Source organism: Ipomoea triloba, chromosome 10 (genome assembly GCF_003576645.1).
Source record: "Ipomoea triloba cultivar NCNSP0323 chromosome 10, ASM357664v1".
NCBI lineage: Eukaryota > Viridiplantae > Streptophyta > Magnoliopsida > Solanales > Convolvulaceae > Ipomoea > Ipomoea triloba.
The window spans coordinates 26,989,921-27,013,840 of NC_044925.1; the positions used below are offsets into that span (position 1 = coordinate 26,989,921).

The following is a 23,920-nucleotide window of genomic DNA, read 5'->3' on the forward strand; positions in this document are numbered from 1 at the left end:
TTTTTTTTTTGTTTTTTTTTTTTTTTTGCTGTTGTTGTGAGAATATATAGGGAAGTATAACTTTACAAAGTTTAAAGTATACCAATGACATTGTAACATATGATATTGTAAATTCTTCTTCAATTTAATCTATTTTTTGAAATATTAAGTAGGGTTTTTTTAGTTGCGTTCACTTGACTATGATAGCATTTCCATTTTTGTCATCAACATTGATTTTTAATGTTTTTAGTTATCGACATTAAAAATGCTAAGAAAAGAGTCAAATAGGCCTATGAACATTACTCACAAAGTAAATTAAGCCTTCAAACATATTATTTTAGTGCAATTAGACTCAAAAACTGGTTGGTGACATGTAATTACATGTAACTAATATTCCAGCGAACCTCCGACAAGATCTCGATCATATTCCGTCAACAACACCGGCGAAACAGTCGTGGGTGTCGTTTGGTTGCCTTCTCTAGTCGCCGGAAAAGGCAACCAAATGGGTCGTTTCTTTTCAAATATTGCCTACTGAATTAATAAGCTAAGATTGTGCATGTAATTCTATGAGCTGATAATGCTGGTCTTGTTGATCGCTTAAGCAAATTATGGTGTGGATTATGAATAAATACATATTTTTGTGCCAACTACTATGTAGTGTGATGACATCTCTGTTACCCGTTTAAATAGTTAGTCATAGGATCAAACTCCGGTGATAAGGGAATTGATTCTTTAGACAACAAAAGAGCGAGAAAGTATATAATAATTGGATCATGGACCTTGATTTCTATATGGGCTATTCCCCATCTCTTTCATAATTGAACTTTGGGCTATGGCCCACTATAAATTTGGATGAGGCTGAAGATGGGCTGTTTGGGTGGCCTGCATTCAGAAGACCAAATCTAACAAAGCCCAATATATCATTATAATACAAAAATAGGGGGAGGAATAAAACTATACAAACATGCTCTTGGAAATTGGGTAAGGAGGGCATAAGCTTAAATAATTTAACAGCTTGGCTGCATAATATTAAGTTTAAATATATGATTGGGGCAATACATCCGAATTGATCGAGCAGTTAATTTATTAATCACAAAATTTTACGTTTAATTGCCCATAAAAAAATTTAATATAAACTGGTTTATTTCATTTTGACATGCCGACTAAAGTAATAAAACAAGTTTAGACATCTTTAGATTGTCTTACTTCATTGTGACATTTTGTTGGATAGAACTACAAGATAAGTTTGAGTTATTCTTATTTTTTTAATATATATTTAGTAGACTTGTCTATCTTATATCGGGAGTTGTACTTATGCCTCAGATGTATTTTGGGTCGGCTTGTGTTTTATTATGGGGCTAGCTCAACCTAGTCTGTATCGTTATTATTTATAAAAATGTCATTATCAACTGTGATTATAAATAGTTATTAGGCTAACCACATTAATAATTTTTTCACGATTGTTGAGAATAGAATTGGTAATGTGGAGAAGAGAGAAAATGTGAGATACCCTTATGTCATCCACACCAGCACGTATTTTAGAGTTTATGTCAGTTTATTATCTTGGTGGTGCAAAGTTGAACTGATGTGGAGGCCAAATGAAGAAGAAATAACTATCTTGCAAGTTATTGGTTCATGTTAGAAAAGGGAAGGAAAAAAAAAAAAAGAAGAAACAAACACTTGAAGTGCGCGTTTGGCGCACTTCACACCCTAGCGGGCGCGTGTGGAGCGAGCTGGCGGCCACTCTGACTTTTATATTACATTTCCGTTTTTTTTAATTGTCAGAATTTCCTTTTATTTCTTTTTTCTTTTTTTTTTTTCCTTTCATCCCATACTCTATTTCCTAATCATACTTATAAAAACTGCTCAATAACCGTGAAAATAACTCGACTGATAAAGATGCTCTTACAAAATGTGTGTTTTTTGTGGGTCCCACTGCACAGACAAAGAAAAGAAGGATGGGCAGACCTACATGTTTTGCGCACGATAGGCGCCCATGCAATGCACGCCTGCAACTTCTTCTTTTTTTTCTTTTCTTACTAATGTGGAGGCCAAATGAAGAAGAAATAACTCTCCTGCAATTTATTGGTTCATGTCAGAAAAGGGAAGAAAAAAAATGAAAAAAGAAACAAACACTTGAAGTGCGCGTTTGACGCACTTTGCGCCCTAGCGGGCACGTGTGGAACGCGCGCTTGCTGGCGGCCACTCTGACTTTTATATTACTTTTTCGTTTTTTTTTTAATTGTCAGAATTTCCTTTTGATTTCTTTTTTCTTTTTCTCTTTTTTTTTCTTTCCTCTCATACTCTCTTTCCTAATCATAGTTATAAAAACTCCTCAATAACCGCGAAATAACTCAACTGATAGGATGCTCTTACAAAATGTGTGTTTTTTGTGGGTCCCACGACACAAACAAAGAAAAGAAGGACGGGCAGACCTAAATGTTCCAAGCACGATAGGCGCCCAGGCAATGCACGCCTGCAACTTTTTTTCTTTTTTTTATATATGGTACTTAAAAATTTGTGCTAAAAACTTAACTATTGGGGATGACCTTATTATGCTACAAATGTAGAAGTATAAAATTCTGTAACTTTATGCCATTGGGCCAACATAAGAATCAATTCTCTCCATTCGTCTTCCTCTCCATCAACGGACGCAAACGTCTCCTGTGACAATGGAAAACCAATCGTGACCGTCGATCAAACTTCGAGGGTTTTAGGCTTCACCCCTCACGCCTCCCCTATTTACGCTCATTTCTGCTTACTGTTCTCTTCCTCTTCCGCCTTCACTCCCCATAGCACAGCCGCTTTGAGCTCCGACGCCGTTTTTTGGACCTCCGGCTAGATCCAAACCGCCGGTTCTCTGCGTTCCAGGTCGGTGATTTTGCTTGTTTCTTCACAGTGAAACTATTACTTCTTTCTTCTGTTATAGTGTCGTTCTTTGCTGCTTGATCTAGTTGTATAGAGAGATATGTTTGTTAAGGTTAATTAGATATTTGGGACACTGTTTTTTGTAGGGTTTTCACTGCAAAGTTCTTAGCTTTTGCTACATTGAGGTTTTAGCTCACAATGCGCGCGTGTTTTTTGCGTATCTTCACAGCTTTTGGCTAAAAGAACAACTTTTTTTTGGTTGGGATTGTTGAAACACGCTGTTTTCATTAAGATTGAATCTGTGTTTTCGTACTGATTGCATTTGGGTTGTTTGGTTATTCATGAAGTATCCCTTGTATGTTGTAATTTGTTGTTATCAAAGTAGCTTCCCTTTTGAGATACTTTTGTAGGATATTAATGAAATGCATTTCTCTGTTTTAATTTACTGTTGGTTTATCCAATTGAAGTTGTTTTAGTGTAGAAGAAGTGATTCCTTTAGGGGAATGGTCCTATGACCTTTTCTTTTTGTGAATTTTGTTCTTTAGTGTAAAGAAGTTGCATAATATGGAAGTTTTTTCAATTTGTCACTTCTTCTTGGTGATCAATCTATCTATGGGACCTTTTGCAAAGAAGTTTGAGCAAGAACACAACTTTGGTTATATAGATGTTTGCCATGGTTTCTTGATATTTTTTTCTGTCTTGTTGGCTGCAGCTTATTTCAGGTTGAGAATTGGGTTGTGAAGGTTGATAATGGCTGGAGAGAAGATATTGGAGAAATGTATCCTTTTTAATGTTGTTTTGGTATTTTGTATGCATTGTTTTTTGTTTTTAGTTTTTACACACAAAATAGGGCTGGTGTCAGTGACAGGGCCTGCTCGGAGACTGCTGGGGCGACTCACAATTTACTTCCTCACTCTTGGGTAGGGGTTCAGGGGCGAAGGATTAGTCCGGGGAAACCTAATGTATAGGGGGGGGGGGTGGTGGTTGCTCATTGTATGTTGCTACTTAACTACTTTTTAGCTGAGGTAGTTGCTCCTTGCTTGAAGTCTGAATCAATTACTGAAATGGCTGATAAGGAAATGGTATGCTTTACACTTATTTTTCCATGGTTCACAATACTAAAATTTAGGCTTCCTGCTATCATTATGAGCATTTGATTTTCTTCTTTAACCTTTTCGTTTTTTTACTTGTCTTCAGGTTTCCAGAAAAGAAGGAAAACCATCTGATTCAGTATCTTCCATTCCATCTTTGGGGAATGCTGCCACTGGTGTTAAGGATGGCATTGATCAAGCCACCATTTCAAAGCCTGGTGTTCCTTATCCACCTACTGGTGTCTATGACCATTACTATACAGGTTAGATAGTGAATAATAAATGTTTTATATTCCATTGAGTGTTAGAGAGCTAACACATTGTATAAGCTTTGATGATGAGGCTAACATTGTGAATGTTTCACTTACCTAACATATGTTAGAGCAGTGAAAATGTTTAAATTGCTCCCAGCTTAAGATATTTTCTAAAAATATATAAAATATGCTTTTCATGCTGCACGCGTAGAATTGAGTTATCATGAACATACGGTTCAGTTTTCTTATGGCTTGTATTGCTCAGCATTGCTGTGGGATAGGAGGTCCCTGTTTTAAGCATGATCAATTAGCTATTGTTGTTTGCTGTTGATTTAGTTTTCACAGTTAAATGACTGACCGAGAATTGACTTGTTATTGCAGGATATAATGGAACTCTTAATGATGATCAAGGTTATTTTAATGCGGTAGGTGGTTTTATTTTTCACTGATGTTGTTTTGCGTTTGCATTGTGAAATCTCGCTTTACCTTCTGAGTTCTGACGGATATGTTTTTAACAATTCTCAGGGCATCCAATCAGATAATGGTTCTTACCTCTATTATCTTCCCAGCTATAATCCTTATAGTACTGGATTTATCGGTTCTGACGGGAAACAGCAACCCTATACATCATCAGGATATGTTCAGCAACCGACTGCCGCATGGTGCTCAACATATGGAGGAGATGTTACGAATAACATGGTTCCTAAAACAAGGAATTTTAAATCCACAGTTGGCACAAACAGTTCAGCAAAGTCCAATGGTTTTAACTCTTCAAAAACAAACCATGGCCTTTCAACAAAAAATTTGCATTCGCCTTTGAATTCTGAAAGTCACCAGTCTACTAATTCATCAAACTTTTCTAAGTACTCCATGCAAAGTCAGCCCATTAAACAATTAAACAAGGTACTGTATGCCTTAGAAGTTTAATTTTATCTGCATCCCATTTAGGCTCGACTATTACTTGGAATCACTCTTCAGATGGCTTATAATTTCCCCATTCCATTAGTCAAAGTTCTAATCCTTCCATGTTTTGCAATTTGCAGTTTGGTTCGAACTTCCAGTCTGGAGGCCATATGAATGGGTTTCACCCGGTTGGGAAGTTTCCACCATATATCAATCAAAACCAAGGCTTTATGCACTATGGTCCGATTAATTATCAAACAAATGGCAGAGTCTGGAATGGTAATTTTAGGTCCAAATCCAGAGAGAATTTCAATAGGAATGGAGTAATAGATGCCTCGACTGAGCTTACTCGTGGTCCAAGGGCCAATGGTAAGAGCAATCCCGCAAAACCGTTGGGTGAAAATGAGCTGTCAGCAATGACCATTCAACGGAGCAAATATAACAAAGAAGATTTTAAGACTCAGTATGACCATGCAAAGTTCTATGTTATCAAGTCATTCAGTGAAGATGACATTCACAAATGTGTTAAATATGATGTTTGGTCAAGTACCCCAAATGGCAACAAGAAATTAGATACTGCTTTCTGTGATGCTGAAAGAAAAGCAAGTGAAACGGGAACAAAATGTCCAGTCTTCCTCTTCTTTTCTGTAAGTTTTACATTTCCCTTCTAAATATTGGAATTGAAGTTCTATGAAGAACTCATTTTTAAGCAATTTGTTCGTTTTTGGCTAATTCTTGTGTTTCTTTGCTTCTGGATTTAAGGTAAATGGAAGTGGGCAGTTTGTGGGTGTGGCAGAGATGACGGGGAAAGTCGATTTTAACAAAAAACTGGATTTTTGGCAGCTTGATAAATGGAGTGGGTTCTTCCCAGTGAAGTGGCACATAGTTAAAGATGTCCCCAACAATCGGTTGAGACACATTATCCTGGAAAACAATGATAATAGGGCTGTTACATACAGTCGAGATACCCAAGAGGTACTCCACATGGGCACTTGTAATTGTATGCCATTTTTGCGTGTTTCTTCCCTCAAAATCTTTTTTGCAATAACTTGAAAGCAGTGACTTTTAAATATCGAGTATAAGCATGCTTTAAACAATACTTCTGTAATTTTTAGATCAGCTTGAAGGAAGGTTTGGAAATGCTCAACATATTTAAGAGTTACTCTGAGAAATCATCGCTAGTGGATGACTTTGACTTCTATGAGGACCGAGAGATATCACTCAAGGCCAAAAGGAGCACTACTACAGATTCTGAAGCCGGTCTATTCCAGAACAATAATGTCCATGTGAGTCTCTTCTATCTTACTTTCATACACCGAAGATGCATACATGCAAGGAATTCGATAACAGACTAACAATAAAGTAAATTGAACGTGCATCTGCACACATTTTAGAGAATTAGGACTTTCCTCAATGGACTGTCATTCTTTTTTGTTAGACCATGAGGTGGCCTGATTAGGTCCTCTGTAGGAGGCACCTTTAAGCCCGTACCATGCTCAGACTAATTCCCGTTTGCACCGGCCTAGCCCAATTAAGTGGCAAAATTTTGGCCATATTGGTTTTTCCATACGAAAGGGGATTTGAACTCCCGACTCTCTCTTAAGCGATGAGAGTGCACTGTCACTCACACCAACCAAACTGGTTAATGGACTGTCATTTAATCACGTGGTAGTGGTCATTAAGGTTTATGACATATAAAAAAGACTTTCTTTCTAACCATGAACTGGCTAGTGTCCGCATCGTGTGCCAATAATGAACTGCTGCTTGCTATTTGTATACTTGTGCAGAATCAATTCAAAGTAGGAGACAATATGAGCTCCGCAGAAGAGCTGCTGAAATCCAATGACTTGGACACTGCTGCGTCTTCTCTCATCAGTCTCACCAAAAACCTCTCTCTAAATTCACAGCCATTGGAAAGTAGTATATGAATTGAAGAAAGGCGTATCTCTATACATTGTTTTCTGGACTATGATGTTTTTGTTTCGGTTGCTGTGTTCTAAATATAGTTTAGCAGTCTTAGGTTGTTGCTAGTTTCTGTCAAACCTCCAGATAGAAATGTACTTTGGTTCCTGTTTCTTGTCACAAAGATTCAGTTGTTTTTTGGTCTTTTTTGCATTTTGAGTACCCTTTCATGAGCTTTTCTATCCTCATATCAACACTATTGTGCAAGCTGGGAAAGCTAAGACTGCCTCTTTCTGATATTTAGTATTTCTTGGATATATTGAAGTGGTTTTTAATCGTTTTAACGTCATTGTGTTTCTTTGTTAGTTTAAGGTGGAGTTTGTCTAGTATGCACTTTTAAATAACATTGCGAATTTTTTCATAAATTAAAGAATGGACTATTCTCTTCGTAATGAAAACATTCAATTCCTAACTATTAAAATTTATATATTTATTTTGACAATAAAATAATTTACAGAACAAACTAAGAGATATAACAAAAACAATAATACTTTGATATATACAATCAATAAAACTTCACACATAACAAATCAACTCTCCCCAATCATAATATCACATGGTATATGGTACATAAGATTTCTACATGAATTTCTCATTTCTTTTATTTTTTCAATCATTTTTTTGTTTTTTTTTTTCTCTCTTTCTTGCAGGAGACAAGGGGATGTTTGGCTGGAGAAAATCATTCTCTAGTGCATGCCACACCTCAAAAGGAAATGTCCATCATGTCCATAGCTAAGTTCTCCATCATTAGATGTTCCACCTCTACAGCACATTGCATTTTAGACATCACTTTCCCTGCATTCACATTTACAAAAGAACAATTCTTAATAATTGTTTGACTTATTATACTATGACTGCAAAATGACGAAAACGCCCTCACGTTTAACACCATCTAATGCCATAATACTCTCAACGGTAAGTTCAAAACCAATTAACTTTTGAACCCCATAAATAACATTTATCTGAGTTATTATACTATGAGTGCAAAAAGACGAAAATGCCCTCCCATTTAAGACTATCTCTCATGTTACTCTCAATGGTAAGTTCAAAATCTATCCGCTTTTGAACTTTGTGAATCACATTTATCTGAGTTATTATACTACAAATGCCAACTCCCTCACATTCACCACCACCCCATGCTACACTCAACTATAAATTCAAGACCAGTCAGGTTTTGAACTTTGGCGAATTGTATATATTCATTATACTCAACTAGACGACTAGCCATTGAACCAAAAGTGAAATTTTTACAATAACTATACCAGACGTACCGTAAAACGAGGAGGGGGGTTGTTGAGTGGTGATGGCATTGGGGAACTTAGGCTTGAGAGGGCAGGAAGATGAGAGGGGAAGGACAGGGAGATTTTGGCAGTTGCAAATCTCAATCATGTAGCCATCAGGGTCATGAAAGAAGAGCTGATCAACTATGACACCACCTTCCTTCACCTTTGCTGTCACATATTCAATCCCAATTTCATCCAATTTCTGGATGATTAAGTCCATGTCTGAGCACTGGAATGATATGTGATTGTCTTTAGGGTTTATTTTCCCCTTCTTTTTTGGCACATTTTCTGCTCCTAGCAAATGGATCCCAACCCCATGATTGAACAGCCTGCAGTTCCCATTTAATTTTAATTAGTAAACGTAAACATGACAGATAAAATAAAATGCTGTTAAGAATTTTAGAAATTAAATATATACTGTACATTTTTTTTTTACAATATCAACAGTACTGATGGAGTGATGGGCGTCGGCCAAATTGACCGAGTTCAGCCCTACTCGATTCGAAATGTCGCGTTGTGACTTACCATGGAAGGATGTGATTAAATAATTAACGTCCACCTACTTATCACCAATTGACCAATTGATTTTAAGTAAGATATGTCAATCAAATAGTAAAAAACTCTGTGGCTAAGCATGCTTATGTAAGTCTCGGTTCAGGATGTGTGACCCACTAAGAAATAAGCATAGTGAAACGCTGAAATTCATCAAATATTCGCATACCCTAATAATATTTGGTACAAATCCAAAACCTTCTCTCAATCATTTTAATAAGATTGTAATTAGTACAAAGACATCAATATCAATCTATACAGTGTAGCATTTTATTATATTTAAACTCTTGGATTGCCATGCATTTCAATATTCCTGTTTATTATTAATTATTTTATTTTATTTTTTATGTACTTCCTAAATTCTAGAGACACTATGATTATTTTAGCACGTGGCTTTGGTGTCTGGTCCCAATTAAATTAAGAAGATGAAATATTAGAAAACGACTAGAGAAAAATTAGGGTTCACATGTTAATTAAGATATTACTCCAATTTTCAAAAAGGATTTAAAAACTTGAAGAAAGATTTTATAAAATACATACTCCGTATATAATATTTTACAATATTTTTTACGATGTTAAAAAAAATTCAAATACAATCATATATATAATATTATTTGTTATACTTTACTATTATGACATTGTGTTGATCGTTACTATAAAAAATATTACTAATATTTAATACTAATTCTCACAATTTTGTGTGTGAAACTTGATTTAAAATATATTTGTTTTATACGATGAATATGTTTTATTCTAAATAAAGATTTAAATTGTATGTGAAAATATATATTTATTTTTTTTGAAAACAAAAAAAAAATATATATTTGTTATTTTCAACATTATGATGAAACTTAGATAGGACCATTTGTATGGGACAAGTCTTTGACATTTTCTCTTTTTTCTTCGAATTGAATAGTAAGTGAGGAGTGATCCTAATCATTAGTATTTAAAAAAAAAAAGAATTTGCAAATTCATAATACATTAAGAAATAAGGATTATTATATCTTTACCTTCTCTATATACAAAAGATGTAAATTGCACTAGTAATTCTGTTTCATCTACTCACTCACCCACCTTTTGGAGTCAAGAAACTTATTATTATTATTATTATTATTTATAAAATACTTCTTAATGTTAGTCCAATTGCATTATTTATAAGGTAGGGAGGAAATTAAAAAGGTTCCATTAACTGCTTGCGAGCTAGAAGACTATGTTATAAAAGGTGTCAACCGTCATTAGTATGTTTTGTATCGAGTACAATCATACTTAATACACTTCAACTCTTAGTTACATTAGGTACTTCCGGAGCAAGTGCATATTTTTTATGACAAGAGATATCATATGTATTGGATAAACCCTATTTCTGTGTATAATAACCTGTAAACTACACACTTGCTCACCCCTTTGGGGGCTTTGGGAACAAGTACTTATTAATAGTACATGATATAGCCCTAAAACATAAATGATTGCACCCCGTACAAAATTGTACGGGGATCAATCGACAAAATAGAAATTATTATTTCGTGTCGAGTTTAATCCATAATTATAAAATTATAAAGAAAAATGTTAGTGGACGCACCAAGCTCCTTCAAAGTCGAAGGAAGAGGGTCGCTTGATCATCACAAAGCCCAGAACTCTCTCGTAGAACTCCACAGAATTGCTCACAGATTTGCACACAAAAGAGACATGGTTCAGTGCCAATAAAGGCAGTCTCTTCTCCTCATCATCTCTTGATGAACCAGAATTGCTAGAAAACAATGAAGAAGAAGAAGTTGACCTCTCCAAACTCTCATCTACTCTCACAATTTCTCTCCCCATTCTTCAATCTCTCTCTCTCTCTCTCTCTCAAGAAACTTTGACAAGAAAGAGGATTTGATATGTGAGCTGTGAGATTCTCATTCTGATAAGCACACATATATATAACCACAATGAGTAGAGAGAAAGAGAAGCATGGCTGGAAGTTGGCCAGATTTTGCCCACTAAAAAACATTACTCAATCATTATACTCTGGACCGCTGGACCATTAACTTAATATTCATTTTTAACATATTAAAACTTCATTTCAATTGTACTAGATGTTCATTTCGTAAAAATTCACTTTTAGTGTACTGTCTACCAAATACACTAAGACTCTCTAACAATGTAGTATCAATATCGTCTCCACTGAGGCGAGAACCCACTCATTTCATATGCGAGGCAATCAGGTGCCAATAGACCACAAGATCTTGGTACCAAATAAATATATAATACATTAAAAATTAACATTTCAAAATGCAAAAAATAAATATTTATTCATGATCAACTTTATAATGTAAATCATGATATACATATTATTATGCACTAAGTAATAAATCCTAGGTAAACTAGCCTACATTGCCATCTACTCAAACCAAGAATGGGTCAACCAATCTAGATTACCTTTTTAAGTCCTTAACAGACTATTCAAACCAAGAAAACTGAGTTGAACTTGAAATTTTGTGATTACTAAATTAACAATATAATCAATTTAAGTAGGGCTGATTGCAATAAATTTAGAGAGATACCCATAAATTAAAATATAATAATTTCAAATCAACAAGTCAGGCCAACGTGGCATACAATCATATACGTTACATACCATTCTTATCACCATTTCGGAACATTTACTCTAATAAGATTGCTTAACTAGTTAACTTTATACACATCAGTTGGCTATGTTTTCCTATCAAGAAATACAAAAACCATTGAAACAATCAAACACGTCTTACCGTACGACCACGACGTGCTTTCTTCTACGCATAAGTTGTTGACTCTATCAATTGTACGATTAATTCAAATTATCCAATTAAGTTTCGATTAAAGTCGTTTTATTCAGTCAAATCTATTATCAATGTACAATTTTATCGTGTATATACTTAATCCTTCGATCCGACTATTGTTCCCATCCTAATTTTCATGCGTTATATTGAAAAGACTTTAAAATTAAACTGACTCAATTATTCAAACAAACTTGACAAATCGTACTATAAATTATGACAAAATGATATTTTCATTGGTTAAGTGATGATTTGATTTGATTTGATCATGTGACAATTTGCTTAATTGATTAAAAAATGGTATTTATATTATTTCTTATACCCATTTTTATTTTGTCACGTTTAAAAAATAAAAAAAGATTGAGTAGGTATGAACATTTAGCGCAACTCTAATTATTTATTAGTAGTGAAATAATTTTGTTTTTTATTATTAATTACTATTAGTCTATTATTATCGCAGTAGATCCAGTGAGGCCGGGACGTTGAGCTGCCCTCTTTATTTTATTAATTATTAATAAATTATTTTTAACTCAATGATTGGAGTCACAAACAATATATATATATATATATATATATATATATATATATATATATATATATATAGTGCGACCATGTTTTAACGTGTGGACGCACCACTAATTATGCAAAAAAACACCACAATTAATGGTACGTTATATATATCGCTTCCACTGAGACTCAAACCCACCCCCTTCCATATGTGAGTGCAATCGGTACAACTAGACCACAAAGTATTGATATGTATATATATATATGTGTGTGTGTGTGTGTGTGTGTGTGTGTGTGTGTGTGTGTGTGTGTGTGTGTGTGTGTGTGTGTGTGTGTGTGTGTGTGTGTGGGGTTGGTTTCAGACTTTCAGGTGTGAACTATTGCACCCCCTGCACCGTTCATATTGGGATTTGGACGGCTGGGATATATATATAACTTGATGGATATAAGTTGACCAAAAAAATACTCCATATTAATAAAGTTATTAAATAATATCTCATTAGCTGTCTTAAATCTTAAATGCCAACTTGTTCATCCACTTATTAATTGCTTCATGCAGTCTATGAAATTTGTACATGTTTTTAAGAAATACATTTATAAAAAATAAAAATAAAAATAAATAAGATTGCAAAAATAATATTAAAACGAAGTCAAAGATATTGCTGGGAAGAAATTTTGATTTATTTTAAAGGCATCCAATTCTTTTGCTATCTCTTCAACTTTAAGGAACATTTTTCGAGCCCAAACTTCGTAAAATAGTTAATATAGTAATTGTGTTTACTATATGTATGCTTATAATATAGTAATAATAATAATAATAATAATAATAATAATAATAATAATAATAATAATAATTCATATACATGCACCCAAACCATTCAATAATAATTTAGAATATGGAAAATTGGTCCACAAAATTTAGAATAAGCTAATAATTCAATGATATGAATAATTGAAATAATAGTATCAAATTTCTTAATAGCATTATTGATTTAAAAAGGGATTTTTATAACATATATTCAATTTCATCCACAAAATTTCAATAGTACGGAGTAAAGACCTTAAATAAAAAGACAAGTACTATGATTGGCCTAATAGTCAATTACAACATACTCCGTGTGAAGAAATTAGATCTTTTAAAATTATGACAAATTTTTGTTTGATACATATGTTAGCTTTTAAATTAATTAATTAGATCTTCTAATTTAATATAAAAACCAATCGATCAAAGCCACATTAATTACTTCAATTAAGTGGTATATGTTTGTCCAGCCAATAATATGGGCAAGATTACTCACTAATTAATCAAAGTGAGAATTAATTACAAATATATAATAACTTAGAAAACAACTACAAAGATATCCAACACGCCAAATCTTAGTTGTGACCAATTGGATTATGCTACTTGCTGTCACAACATGTCCAAGAATAAACAATTATAATTGTTTGGACTGACCTTAAAACCAACATCATCATTACTCAGCATTATAATTTTATATGCAAGAAAATTAATTATTTGATGTTTCATACTCGATATTACCTTGCTTTAACCAGTCACTTGATATGATCAAAATAGTTTTGGTATTTTAGGGCGGAGGAGATATGAAGAGTATGAAGTATTGAACAATTGTGTTATAAATATATAGGGACATCTATCTTGACAATCAACAACAATACTGACTAAAATGCAGCGATATCTGTATAATATTGAAATGTTTTCTATTAGTATGTAATTTTACTTGTAGATACAGTTGAAATGCTTTTGAATAATACCAGGTGCGATATGCCATTTCAATCTTATAATATCGTGTACAACCTTTGTAATTTATTATTGGTACGATATTCAATGATAACAAGTACCATTGAAGACCCGTACATTTTGCTTTACTAGCAGTTGTAGGATGTAAGGTTCGAATCTTAATTAGCTTACTAAAGACAAAAAATGAGACAAGGTGCTTGGTATTGGAAATTATATATTTTAATATTACACAAATGTTATTACATTTTAATCAACATTTTTATCGATCAACATGTCGAAATTTTTCATATATATATATATACAGAGAGATAGGGGTTGAAACTAGGTGTTCATGTGACCTAAAAGGTTGAAGTTAGTGTAATACATATGAGACAAATCAACAGTTGGTGATGACTACTTCTCTTAGCTTAGCTTCCAGAGAGATATTTAATTTGAAACCAAGTCAACAAATAATAACATTATTATTTCACGTTTTCATGATTTTTCTTTAATTTGTTATTTTTAAACCAACTCCAAGGAAGAAGGTTAAAGTTCTCTTTCAGCCAATATATAAACGTAACCCACAAGTTACCATTTGTTTTTCCTAATTTCTTACTTCATTAAATATAATACTTTAACAAGCATATATATATATTCTTCTTCTTCTTTTTTTTCTTTTTTTTTCTTTTTTTTTTTTTTGATGAATAGCCCACAAATCATATACGAGAGGTAAATCATACTAGTAAAATCTTGTGTAACAGGTTCAACCGGCCTGAAGAATATTGGTAAAATCGAACTTATGACTTTTTTAGTACGAGATGCACTAGAATTATGCTCTATGCACCTATTTGGCAACCCCTTTTGGAAGAAACGTATAATCTTGGTGACATTATTTTTCAACGATATATTTTAAAAGAGCAACTAATTCAGAACAAGTAAGAGATACACAAGTTTTAACATCTTTCCTTTTTAAGAATATTTCTCATATTCTCTACCCCAATGAAGACTAAAATACTCGCAAAGTATAAAAATAGGGTGCGAGGTGGGGTGTGTGTGTCTATACATACATACACACGTACGTGTGTGTTTGTATAGGAGACATATAAATCAGGTGAGAACTACATGTCCAGGAGATGGAATGAGAACTCATCAAAGCCGTCCATCTGTCCAAATCTAACAGATCTGAAACACATTGGGTTAAAAGTACAAGTAATTTACTATATTACTAGTTGCCTAAATATACCATATATTTTACCTTCTCTAGCTTGCTATATTTGTCAATGTACTTCTCACACATTGATAAATTGTTCTCTATCAACAGAACTTTTGTCATTTCATTTGATGAATTATTGCTCCCAAATCTCAACTAATTGGACCAACTCACTAAACAACTAGCCAAACACAACCTAAAACGTACTTACAAACATCATAAATGAATCACATCCATATCATTTCGTATGTCATGTGCGACTTAAGATCAGATAAATTTCTTGAATTTTAATCTAATGATGATGCTTATTATTTTATGTTTATCCATAAATCAGAAGCAAACACATCAGTTATTTCCTTTTCAATAAAAATTTATGAACTCATTAATAAGTTTTATATAGCAAAAGTTGTTGTACTTGTTCCTGTACTACTCTCTCTCTCTCTATATATATACATAATTATATATATTTGTTACAACTACTATATTATACAATTATTATGAAATGGTGCCTATTTGTGATTGCGAAGTCGATCTCAATGGGTAGCATTTTATAATAATTGAAGAACCGACAAGAAATAAATTTATAATAATTGCTAAGTACCTTGTGGTCCAGTGGCATCAAACCTTTCCCTTTATACGGGAGGTGGTGGGTTCGAGGGTTCGAGCCTCAGTGGGGGCAATGCTTCAATACTTTGAGAAAGTAGTTATGAATAGATACTGCATTGTAATAGAGTTAGTAGTTTTAAAAAAAAAAATAATAGTAATAATAATTGAAGAACCGACAAGAAATAAATTTATTATCAAAATTATATTCCAATGTTATTATACAATAAAATTTTTGGTGTGCTCTGGGGCATAGCTGCATTACCTGCATAGGCTAGTAGTTATGTTAAAAAGACAATAGGGGTAATGTTTGTCGAGATTGTCAACCACATGGTGAAGAGTTCAAACCCTAATTTAAGTAATCGAAAATTCCAACCAATTCAGCGCATAAACGTCTATCAGAAATATCAAGTTTCCAACTAATATACCATCCAATTCAACTATCTCTACGGTCTGAATATTTTATTTTTTATTTTTAAATACCGCCCAATATTTCTTTTAGATACAAATGTTGGTCGAAAATAGTAATTTTTTTAATAGTGGTATTTTGTAATTTACTCTTCTAGTTAGTCCTAAGGACGGAGGGTTAGGGGTCTTTGAAAGTTGAAATCGGGAGCAACATATTGGGCTCGTTTATTAACTGGAATTTTTTTTTTTCAATTTTTTTGAAAATTGATTGTTTTCCTAATAAAGTTTTTGGTGCTGATAAGTCTTCAAAATATCTGCTCTGAAAAAGTTGGTTGCATTAATTGTTATAGTTGTGGTTGTGGTTGATCGTCCCCTTTCATATCACCCAAAAAACACATGAACATATGCATCACACCTAACCCTTCATGTTCTTGTGTAGCCAGCAACTGTTATTTGAGAGACATGTAAAATTTGTTATATATTATTTAATATTATTAACCTCCATGCAAAAATAAATAAATAAATAAAAACTGATACCAATTTATAAAATTCTAGCTAGAGTTAGTTATAGTAATGGTTCAAAGAAATCAATGCTAAGAATTATATATGTAACTATATATATTTAACGTCATTGCCAAGACCTTATGGTCTGATCTAGTGGCACCCGATTGCACTCTCATATGAGAGGGGTGTGGGTTCGAGTCTCAGTCAATACTGCAACTACATAATTCATAAAGGTGCGGATTGCTAGTATATCTCTAGTAACACTGTACTACAGCACAGCTAACCCTTCAGGATCTTGTGCAGCCAATAACTTAAACCAAACGAAATATATATGATAGCTACCCACATGTTATCAAGAATAATAATAATAATATAACCATGCAATCATGCATGTCAATAGAATCTGAAAGCTAGCAGTACCTTAAAAAAAAAAAATTAAAGATCCACCTATGTTATTTATTCAAACAAAAAAAATCAGATTTCTTGCATATCCAAATTCCACGCTGTCTTTTTCTATTAATTAAAGCAAAACCTTGTGTGAGATCGTCTCACCATGAGACGGGTCGGGTCGGGTCGGGTCAAGATATAAATGTAACACTTATGTGCACAAATGTCATACTTATATGCTCAAATGTAATACTAATCAGGAATAAAATTTTTGTTACTTATTAGGGTAAATGTAATACTTTTAAGGGAAAATACAATACTTTTACATTTCGATTTAAAAGTATTACATTTTTCCTCAAAAGTATTATATTTGCCCTTATAAGTGAGAGACACTTGTTAACATGACTTATTATGAAAAATGTATTACTTTTTCTCTTATAAGTAACAAAATTTGTATTTTTGATTAGTGTTATATTTGAGCATATAAGTGTGAGATTTGCACGTATAAGTATGACATTTGCATGTTACTTTGACCCGACCCGACTCGTCTCACGAATAAGGATCCGTGAGACGGTCTCACACAAGTGTGACCCATTAATTAATAATGTTCTCAAGTCACATTGTATAAGTTTATCTAATCACTATAAAAAAAAATCTAATCATGGTTGTTGAGAAAATATTTTTATAATTAATATGCACGTTTCAATATCATGAACCAAAGCCACCATGTGCATTGTAGACCCTAATTCAAATTATGTACATTTAGTTTGTGTACCTACAATTCATATATTATAAACTTAGAATAAGATTAGAATAAATACATAATTTGTTAATTGAAAATACATAATTTGTTAATTGAATGTGCATAATATATTAATTGCAGATATATAATTTGGACCAAAATTCACAATGTACATGATAAACTTTGATCCACGATATAATTTGCTCCACGATATAATTTGCTGTACAATTCAAGATACGACAAATTTAGTGGGCCAGCCCGGCCCGGATTGGCCCAAACGTTTGGTCCTCGATCGTCTTGGACCAGCGCTTGTCCGTTCAGTGTACTCAGCCCAAAAGATTAAAGTTAGTACGTCACTGGAAAGTCGTAACACATATATATATGAAAAAAAAAAAAAAAAAAGTAACTAAACAAGATTACATACATTTAAGTTGAGCAATGTCGACAACTAATTAGCATCCTCGATCAAGAAGGGGATGAATGAAAATGGTGATCTAGCTAATTAGGTTAGACAAATAAATAATGCATAATTACATACCAATTCATATATAGCATTTTCAAGTATATACTGAAGAGTTGTCTTGGGAAACTTAAGATTTTTTTATGATCACTTGCAGTACAAAAAAAAAAATCAATCATATATTTTTTTAAATACTAACTAAACAGCCAATGACCTTGTGGTCTAGTGGCATCCGGTAGTGGCATTTGATTGGCATGTTCGATTTTATGAACAGATAATACATTGTAACCGAGTCAGTAGTACTCAAAAAAAAAAAAAAAAATACTAACTAAACAAAGATTACATGCATATAAGTATCTAAGATGAGCAATGTCAACAACGTAACTAATTAACATCGTGAAGAAGGCCGGGGATGAATGAAAACGCAAAATGTAAATAGTGCATGGCATCCTAGCTAGGTTGACAAATAAAGCATAATTACATGTCAAGTATATAATATAATAATAATCATAATCATAATCCCATATATATATATATATATATAAAAGTAAGTGGTGTGTAGTTGAGTAGTCTACTTCGTCCACCTTCAAAATCCCACATATCTTCCCCTTCAAACCACGGTATATCTCAACTACATCATATCCCACACCCGCCATCAATATAATTTACCTTATATACACACACACACCCCCTTAGCTTTCTTCATCATCACATCAGATCGATCATTCTCCGACCATAACATGTTTGAAGTAAAAGCTAAGGAAACTCAACACCATATCCGATGATATATCATCCCATAATACATACTGTCTATTCATTCTCCCTAGCTATACCCTGCATTATATTTCTCTCATCTCATCTCTTTTTAGCTTTCCCATCTATCAAAATTTAATTAAACCATATATCATGGAAGCAGATAATTCTGCAGAAAATCAAGAACCCATCATTTGTCTCCCATCCGCCTTAGACTATCGGGCCAACGTGGATACTTCACGGCCTTTCCGGTCGGTGAAAGAGGCGGTGGCGATTTTCGGGGAGAGATTCTTGGCCGGAGAAGTCTTTTCTCAGACCTCGCCTAAGCCTCCCTTCGCGTTCCCCAAGCATGAAACGCCGTGCTATTCCTCGCCGACTAGAAAATCCGACGACGTAGTTTCGCGTCTGTGTTTTGTATTATAACTTTTTGTGTTTTGTGCTATCAAATTTTGTACCTTAAAAATATGAATTATGTGTTAGATATAAATAATCTAATGATACAGAATAGTCTATCAGAAATCTAACCTCCTAATAATGGAAGCCTAAGCAGTGACGGGAGATCTGCTTCTCCTTCCGTTACTACGAGGTCAGGTTTCTAGTACACTATTCTGTATGGTTAGATTGTTTATATCTAATATTATGTACTGAAATAAATTAATAATTGCATCTTATGTTATGAATTTATGTCTTTTTGTATTGAGAAATTCTGTGACTGTAAACACAAATTATGTACAGATTTGGTGGCCGCGGAGGAGGAGGAGACGGCGGTGGCGAACACGCTGAGGAAACTGGAGGCGGAGCTGGAGGAGACGAAGGCGGAGCTGAGGCAGCTGAGGGAGAGAGAATCGGAGACGGAAATCGCGCTGGCGTCCTTGAACGCCGAGCTTCACAAGAACATGTCGAAGCTGGCTCAAGCGGAGGCGGCTTCGGCGGCTAAAGCGGCGGCGGCGGCGGATGCAAGGTCAATCGGCGCCGGCGCCGGCGAGATCGTCAAGAAAGCGAGTTTGGCGGAGGTGTTGAGAGCGGGGGAAAGGAAGAAGAAGAAGCCGATAATTCCACTTGTGGGGGATTTGTTTACGAGGAAGAAAGGGTCGTCGTCGCCGATTGCCATGAATAATCCTCTCTTTTCATCTTCTCATGCATGGTTGAATTGAATTATATTGATATGATGAAACCTCAACTCCATGCATGCATGCATGTATTTGTGTGTGTACGTATATATGCATGCATGCATGAATAATTTAAATACTAAATTCGATCAAATTGTTTTTTTTTTAATGATAATATGTGAGGAAAACCCCATAATTTTGTACCATTTGTATTCCAATTACCTTATGTTAATGTGCATGACTTCTTATAATGATGATATGATGCTTAATTAGTGTCTGACCTGCACTAACACTCAGTTAGTATCGAGTAGTAGATTGAAGGTGTGGTGATATAATATTTCTTCCGTCCTCATCGTTTAATTTCATGTCTTATGGGGCCTTATGCTTACACTCCCTTAATTATATCTCATTTCTTTTTATATTCATGTGTCATTATTATATTACATAATAATTTTTTGTTGTATTTCGTAATTAATTAGGATTGACCATCTTACATAACTTTAAAAATGAAATAATATAATATTTCATGTCTTATGGGGCGTTATGCTTACTCTCCCTTAATTATATCTCATTTCTTTTTATATTCATGTGTCATTATTATATTAGATAATAATTTTTTGTTGTATTTCGTAATTAATTAGGATTAACCATCTTACATAACTTTAAAAATGAAATAATATAATGACTCCTAAATGAGTGGTCGATCGAATAAAAGGAGTATGATTCACTAACAATATTTTTGTGATCGAGTTTGTTGCACTGCCGGTGTTGATCATGTACAAAATCACAATTTCTAATCAGTTTTTTCATTCTCACGAGTTATCCCAAAAAAAAAAATTCTCATTGTCCTAGCTATGAGAAAAATCATAATATTAATAGAATCCATTAAAACTTATGAGAATTATTAAATTGTTACAAGATTGTAGTGCGTAGTACTTTTAGAAGAGAATTTTTGTGAGTGATTCCACACTCCACAAAGGTGGTTAATTCTAGTGGTCCTTCCTCGATCTCTTGATAGGATTTTAATTAGTAGAAGATAAGATGGTGATGATATGGTGGCAAAATCCTTACTATGCATACTTAGTATGTTTAAGAGGTGGTCTCAATGTATCATTTTGTTGATCTAAAGAAAAAAAAACAAGCATTGCGTTCAATCAATTATACAAATTGCAAAAGAGCAAATAAAGGTTACAATTTCAAAGTCACCTATTGATCTCCATGGTTTGAACCGATCAGCTATAATCAAAATTAGTTTAACAGTTAACTTTAACTCATTATGATCCTTTATAGCTAATAATGTCACAAGATTGAATTTATCCAATGCACACTCGACTACAAATTTTCTTTGTAACTCAAAAAAAATTATAAATATATATATATATATTTTATTATGGAATATGACATCCTAAAATTTTAGTACACAAGTATTTTCTAAAATACATAAGAAAACCTCTCCACCACTAGCAAAAGAGTGAATGAAATTTTGGGTGGTGGAGGTGGGGGTGGGTGGGTGGGTAAATCTGATTACCAGAAATTTGTAGCCCCAGAGTTCAGTCAGCCATGGCTTTGAACCCTCTAAGTCCTTCCCACTATCACCCACCATCTTCCTGTGGAGCCCTGCAAATCCCAGAATCCTCCCTCCATTCTCTTCCTCTAAAGGTTTAATTACTTTCCTAACAACATAACAGACTGTGCATTTTAAATTTTCCTTCTGTTTTTTGTTCTCAAGTTTCGATTTTGTTCAATCACTGCAGAATTCCAGTCTTCTGGGCTCTACGGCTTCACTCTCGCGGCGGCGCAACCCGCCGCCGCCGTCACGCTTAGTACAAAGAGCTCATTTTTCCGGCAGCCCAATAAAGCCGCAGCTAGGTGAAGTTGATTGTTTCCCCCTTGGCCTTGGGATTTTATCTTCTGCTTATAAATACCTTTGACGAAGCGTAAAGTATTAAACTTTCTCCCAATTACTTGAAAACTTTTAGGGTAAAAGGCACTTTTGGCCTCTGAATTGCTTCAATTTTGGAAATTTAGTCCCTTAATTGTCCATTTGCATTTTTAATGCCATTGTTATATAATTGTCAAACTCCAAAAGTTTATTTTTGTCATTTAGAATCAATTGTCAGAGTTTAAAATGACGCTCTATGGAGAGAATGAAACTTTAACCATGGACGTTAATTCTAAATGACAGAAATAACCTCATAAAAAAAAGAGTTTGCTAATAGAGTTTGGTAATTATATAATACTAAGGGCCAAAACTGTTGTTTTTCCAAACTTATATTGATCACTTGGTTGGTTGTAGTCAAGTGATTTTTACTGGTTCTCATTGCCCTTTAGTGTATATGGTGAGTTTTTTCAGTTTTTGGGCACTCCTAAATTTGAACTGGTTTTCCTCCCTGTGATGTTATGCAGTTGTAAGGGCAGTTGCAGCTCCTCATTCAGCAGTGGGCGTACCGCTGACAGCAGAGAATGTCGAGAGTGTATTGGATGAAATTCGACCGTATCTCATTGCTGATGGAGGTAACGTTGCCCTGCATGAAATCGATGGCAATGTCGTTAGGTTAAAGCTCCAGGGAGCGTGTGGCTCCTGCCCCAGTTCTGTCACGACGATGAAGATGGGCATTGAGCGTCGTTTGATGGAAAAGATCCCCGAGGTTTCCTCCGTTGAATCCATACCAGACGAAGAAACTGGCCTCGAGCTTAATGCAGAAAACATAGAGAAGGTATGTGATACGTTCTAGCCCTTACGTGTTCTCTAGATTTGAGATATAACTTCGAGAATCACTGGAGCAAGACTTCCAGTGTGACCCTTGAACCATTGAGCTAAGCCCCGCTGGGCAACTGCTACTACTTTTTAGTTCTTAGGAGATTGTGCTAATGCCAGTTTGATTGATACATGGCAACCAAACAAATGATTAATTTAGACGATTTCATTAAAAACAACTTCGGGCTAATAAATGTTTTTGAAGGTATTAAAGTTCCCAAGGATTGGATATTTGGATGTACAATAAGCACTTACATTGATCTAATACATATTTACTTATATTTATATGTTACACATATATAGACACACACATTGTATGTATGTGTATACATATATGCCTGTATTACCTCCAAATGGTCAATATAAAGGTATAATATATCTTAGTAGCTAATCTCGTGACACATGGATGCAATAGGGGATAGAATGAAACTACGATTTGATTGTTTCTATTGACAATATACAAGACGAGACGAGGATATTTATATAGTTATATCAAGTTGCTTGATGTATATTTGGTTTTTCTTTCGAGTTTTGGTGTGAATGGTTCGTTATTAAATCTAGGTACTCGAAGAGATAAGACCATATCTCGTTGGGGCAGCCGGGGGAACATTGGAACTAGTTGCAATCGAGGAGCCAATCGTGAAGGTTAGAATCACAGGCCCTGCAGCAGGGGTGATGACGGTTCGTGTTGCTGTGACTAAGAAACTGCGGGAGAAGATCCCTGCAATAGCTGCAGTTCAACTTTTGCAGTGAATATATACTACAGCTCAATGATAGCTGAAAGTACAGCAAGCTCTGTAAATAGTATAAGTTGTGTTGTTCTTAGGGAAGATAGTCTTGGTAGTTCATAATTCAACATTCTTGGAACACTATGATTTATATTGCAACAACTATTTGGGATCTAGGGTGTTGCCAATCATTATACTATGAACCATGATCTACATTGTAAGCTTAATCACTAACATACATATTCATTTTTAATATACTAAAAGTTCATATTTAGTGTATTACAAATTCATTTTTTATAAATTTATTTTTAATGTACTACAAGTTT

At 34.0% G+C, this 23,920-nt stretch overlaps 4 protein-coding genes across 5 annotated transcripts; 3 read left to right on the top strand and 1 right to left on the bottom strand.

Moving 5' to 3' along the window:
* The first annotated feature begins 2,712 nt into the window (after nt 1-2,712).
* Nucleotides 2,713-7,341, top strand: LOC116031779 (YTH domain-containing protein ECT1-like). 2 transcript variants are annotated; one of them, XM_031274086.1, is made up of 11 exons: nt 2,713-2,850; nt 3,560-3,625; nt 3,868-3,929; nt 4,045-4,201; nt 4,574-4,617; nt 4,718-4,736; nt 4,827-5,095; nt 5,236-5,742; nt 5,858-6,070; nt 6,211-6,381; nt 6,883-7,341. In XM_031274086.1, the coding sequence occupies exons 2-11, from the start codon at nt 3,598-3,600 to the stop codon at nt 7,021-7,023; spliced, it is 1,611 nt and encodes a 536-aa protein (XP_031129946.1). In that variant the 5' UTR covers nt 2,713-2,850; nt 3,560-3,597; the 3' UTR covers nt 7,024-7,341. The 2 variants fall into 2 exon arrangements, with proteins under 2 accessions (XP_031129946.1, XP_031129945.1); XM_031274085.1 differs by having other exon boundaries at nt 4,718-5,095.
* A 125-nt stretch (nt 7,342-7,466) lies between these two features.
* LOC116031780 (metallothiol transferase FosB 1-like) lies at nt 7,467-10,790 on the bottom strand. Its single transcript, XM_031274087.1, has 3 exons — nt 10,472-10,790; nt 8,329-8,669; nt 7,467-7,852 (listed from the first exon to the last, which is right to left on the bottom strand). Exons 1-3 carry the CDS (start codon nt 10,708-10,710, stop codon nt 7,761-7,763), a joined length of 672 nt encoding a protein of 223 aa, XP_031129947.1. The 5' UTR covers nt 10,711-10,790; the 3' UTR covers nt 7,467-7,760.
* Nucleotides 10,791-18,882: 8,092 nt separating this feature from the next.
* Nucleotides 18,883-20,362, top strand: LOC116033017 (WEB family protein At1g75720). The gene is made up of 2 exons (XM_031275768.1): nt 18,883-19,402; nt 19,735-20,362. The coding sequence occupies exons 1-2, from the start codon at nt 19,153-19,155 to the stop codon at nt 20,151-20,153; spliced, it is 669 nt and encodes a 222-aa protein (XP_031131628.1). The 5' UTR covers nt 18,883-19,152; the 3' UTR covers nt 20,154-20,362.
* Nucleotides 20,363-21,633: 1,271 nt separating this feature from the next.
* On the top strand, nt 21,634-23,873 carry LOC116031783 (nifU-like protein 2, chloroplastic). Its single transcript, XM_031274090.1, has 4 exons — nt 21,634-21,767; nt 21,863-21,977; nt 22,515-22,825; nt 23,428-23,873. The coding sequence occupies exons 1-4, from the start codon at nt 21,669-21,671 to the stop codon at nt 23,617-23,619; spliced, it is 717 nt and encodes a 238-aa protein (XP_031129950.1). The 5' UTR covers nt 21,634-21,668; the 3' UTR covers nt 23,620-23,873.
* Nucleotides 23,874-23,920: the final 47 nt, after the last annotated feature.

What these genes read in the sequence shown, in the direction of transcription:
- LOC116031779 (XM_031274085.1), top strand. Translation starts at nt 3,598, where the DNA reads ATGGCTGGAGAGAAGATATTGGAGAAAT. An exon ending in CTATGACCATTACTATACAG is followed by an intron (nt 4,202 to 4,573) that starts GTTAGATAGTGA and finishes TTGTTATTGCAG; the next exon opens with GATATAATGGAACTCTTAAT. An exon ending in CAGTCTTCCTCTTCTTTTCT is followed by an intron (nt 5,743 to 5,857) that starts GTAAGTTTTACA and finishes TCTGGATTTAAG; the next exon opens with GTAAATGGAAGTGGGCAGTT.
- LOC116031780 (XM_031274087.1), bottom strand. Translation starts at nt 10,710, where the DNA reads ATGGGGAGAGAAATTGTGAGAGTAGATGAGAGTTTGGAGAGGTCAACT. An exon ending in TTCGACTTTGAAGGAGCTTG is followed by an intron (nt 8,670 to 10,471) that starts GTGCGTCCACTA and finishes TGGGAACTGCAG; the next exon opens with GCTGTTCAATCATGGGGTTG. An exon ending in ACCCCCCTCCTCGTTTTACG is followed by an intron (nt 7,853 to 8,328) that starts GTACGTCTGGTA and finishes ATGTGAATGCAG; the next exon opens with GGAAAGTGATGTCTAAAATG.
- LOC116033017 (XM_031275768.1), top strand. Translation starts at nt 19,153, where the DNA reads ATGGAAGCAGATAATTCTGCAGAAAATCAAGAACCCATCATTTGTCTC. An exon ending in ATCCGACGACGTAGTTTCGC is followed by an intron (nt 19,403 to 19,734) that starts GTCTGTGTTTTG and finishes AATTATGTACAG; the next exon opens with ATTTGGTGGCCGCGGAGGAG.
- LOC116031783 (XM_031274090.1), top strand. Translation starts at nt 21,669, where the DNA reads ATGGCTTTGAACCCTCTAAGTCCTTCCCACTATCACCCACCATCTTCC. An exon ending in CCCAATAAAGCCGCAGCTAG is followed by an intron (nt 21,978 to 22,514) that starts GTGAAGTTGATT and finishes GATGTTATGCAG; the next exon opens with TTGTAAGGGCAGTTGCAGCT. An exon ending in ATGCAGAAAACATAGAGAAG is followed by an intron (nt 22,826 to 23,427) that starts GTATGTGATACG and finishes TATTAAATCTAG; the next exon opens with GTACTCGAAGAGATAAGACC.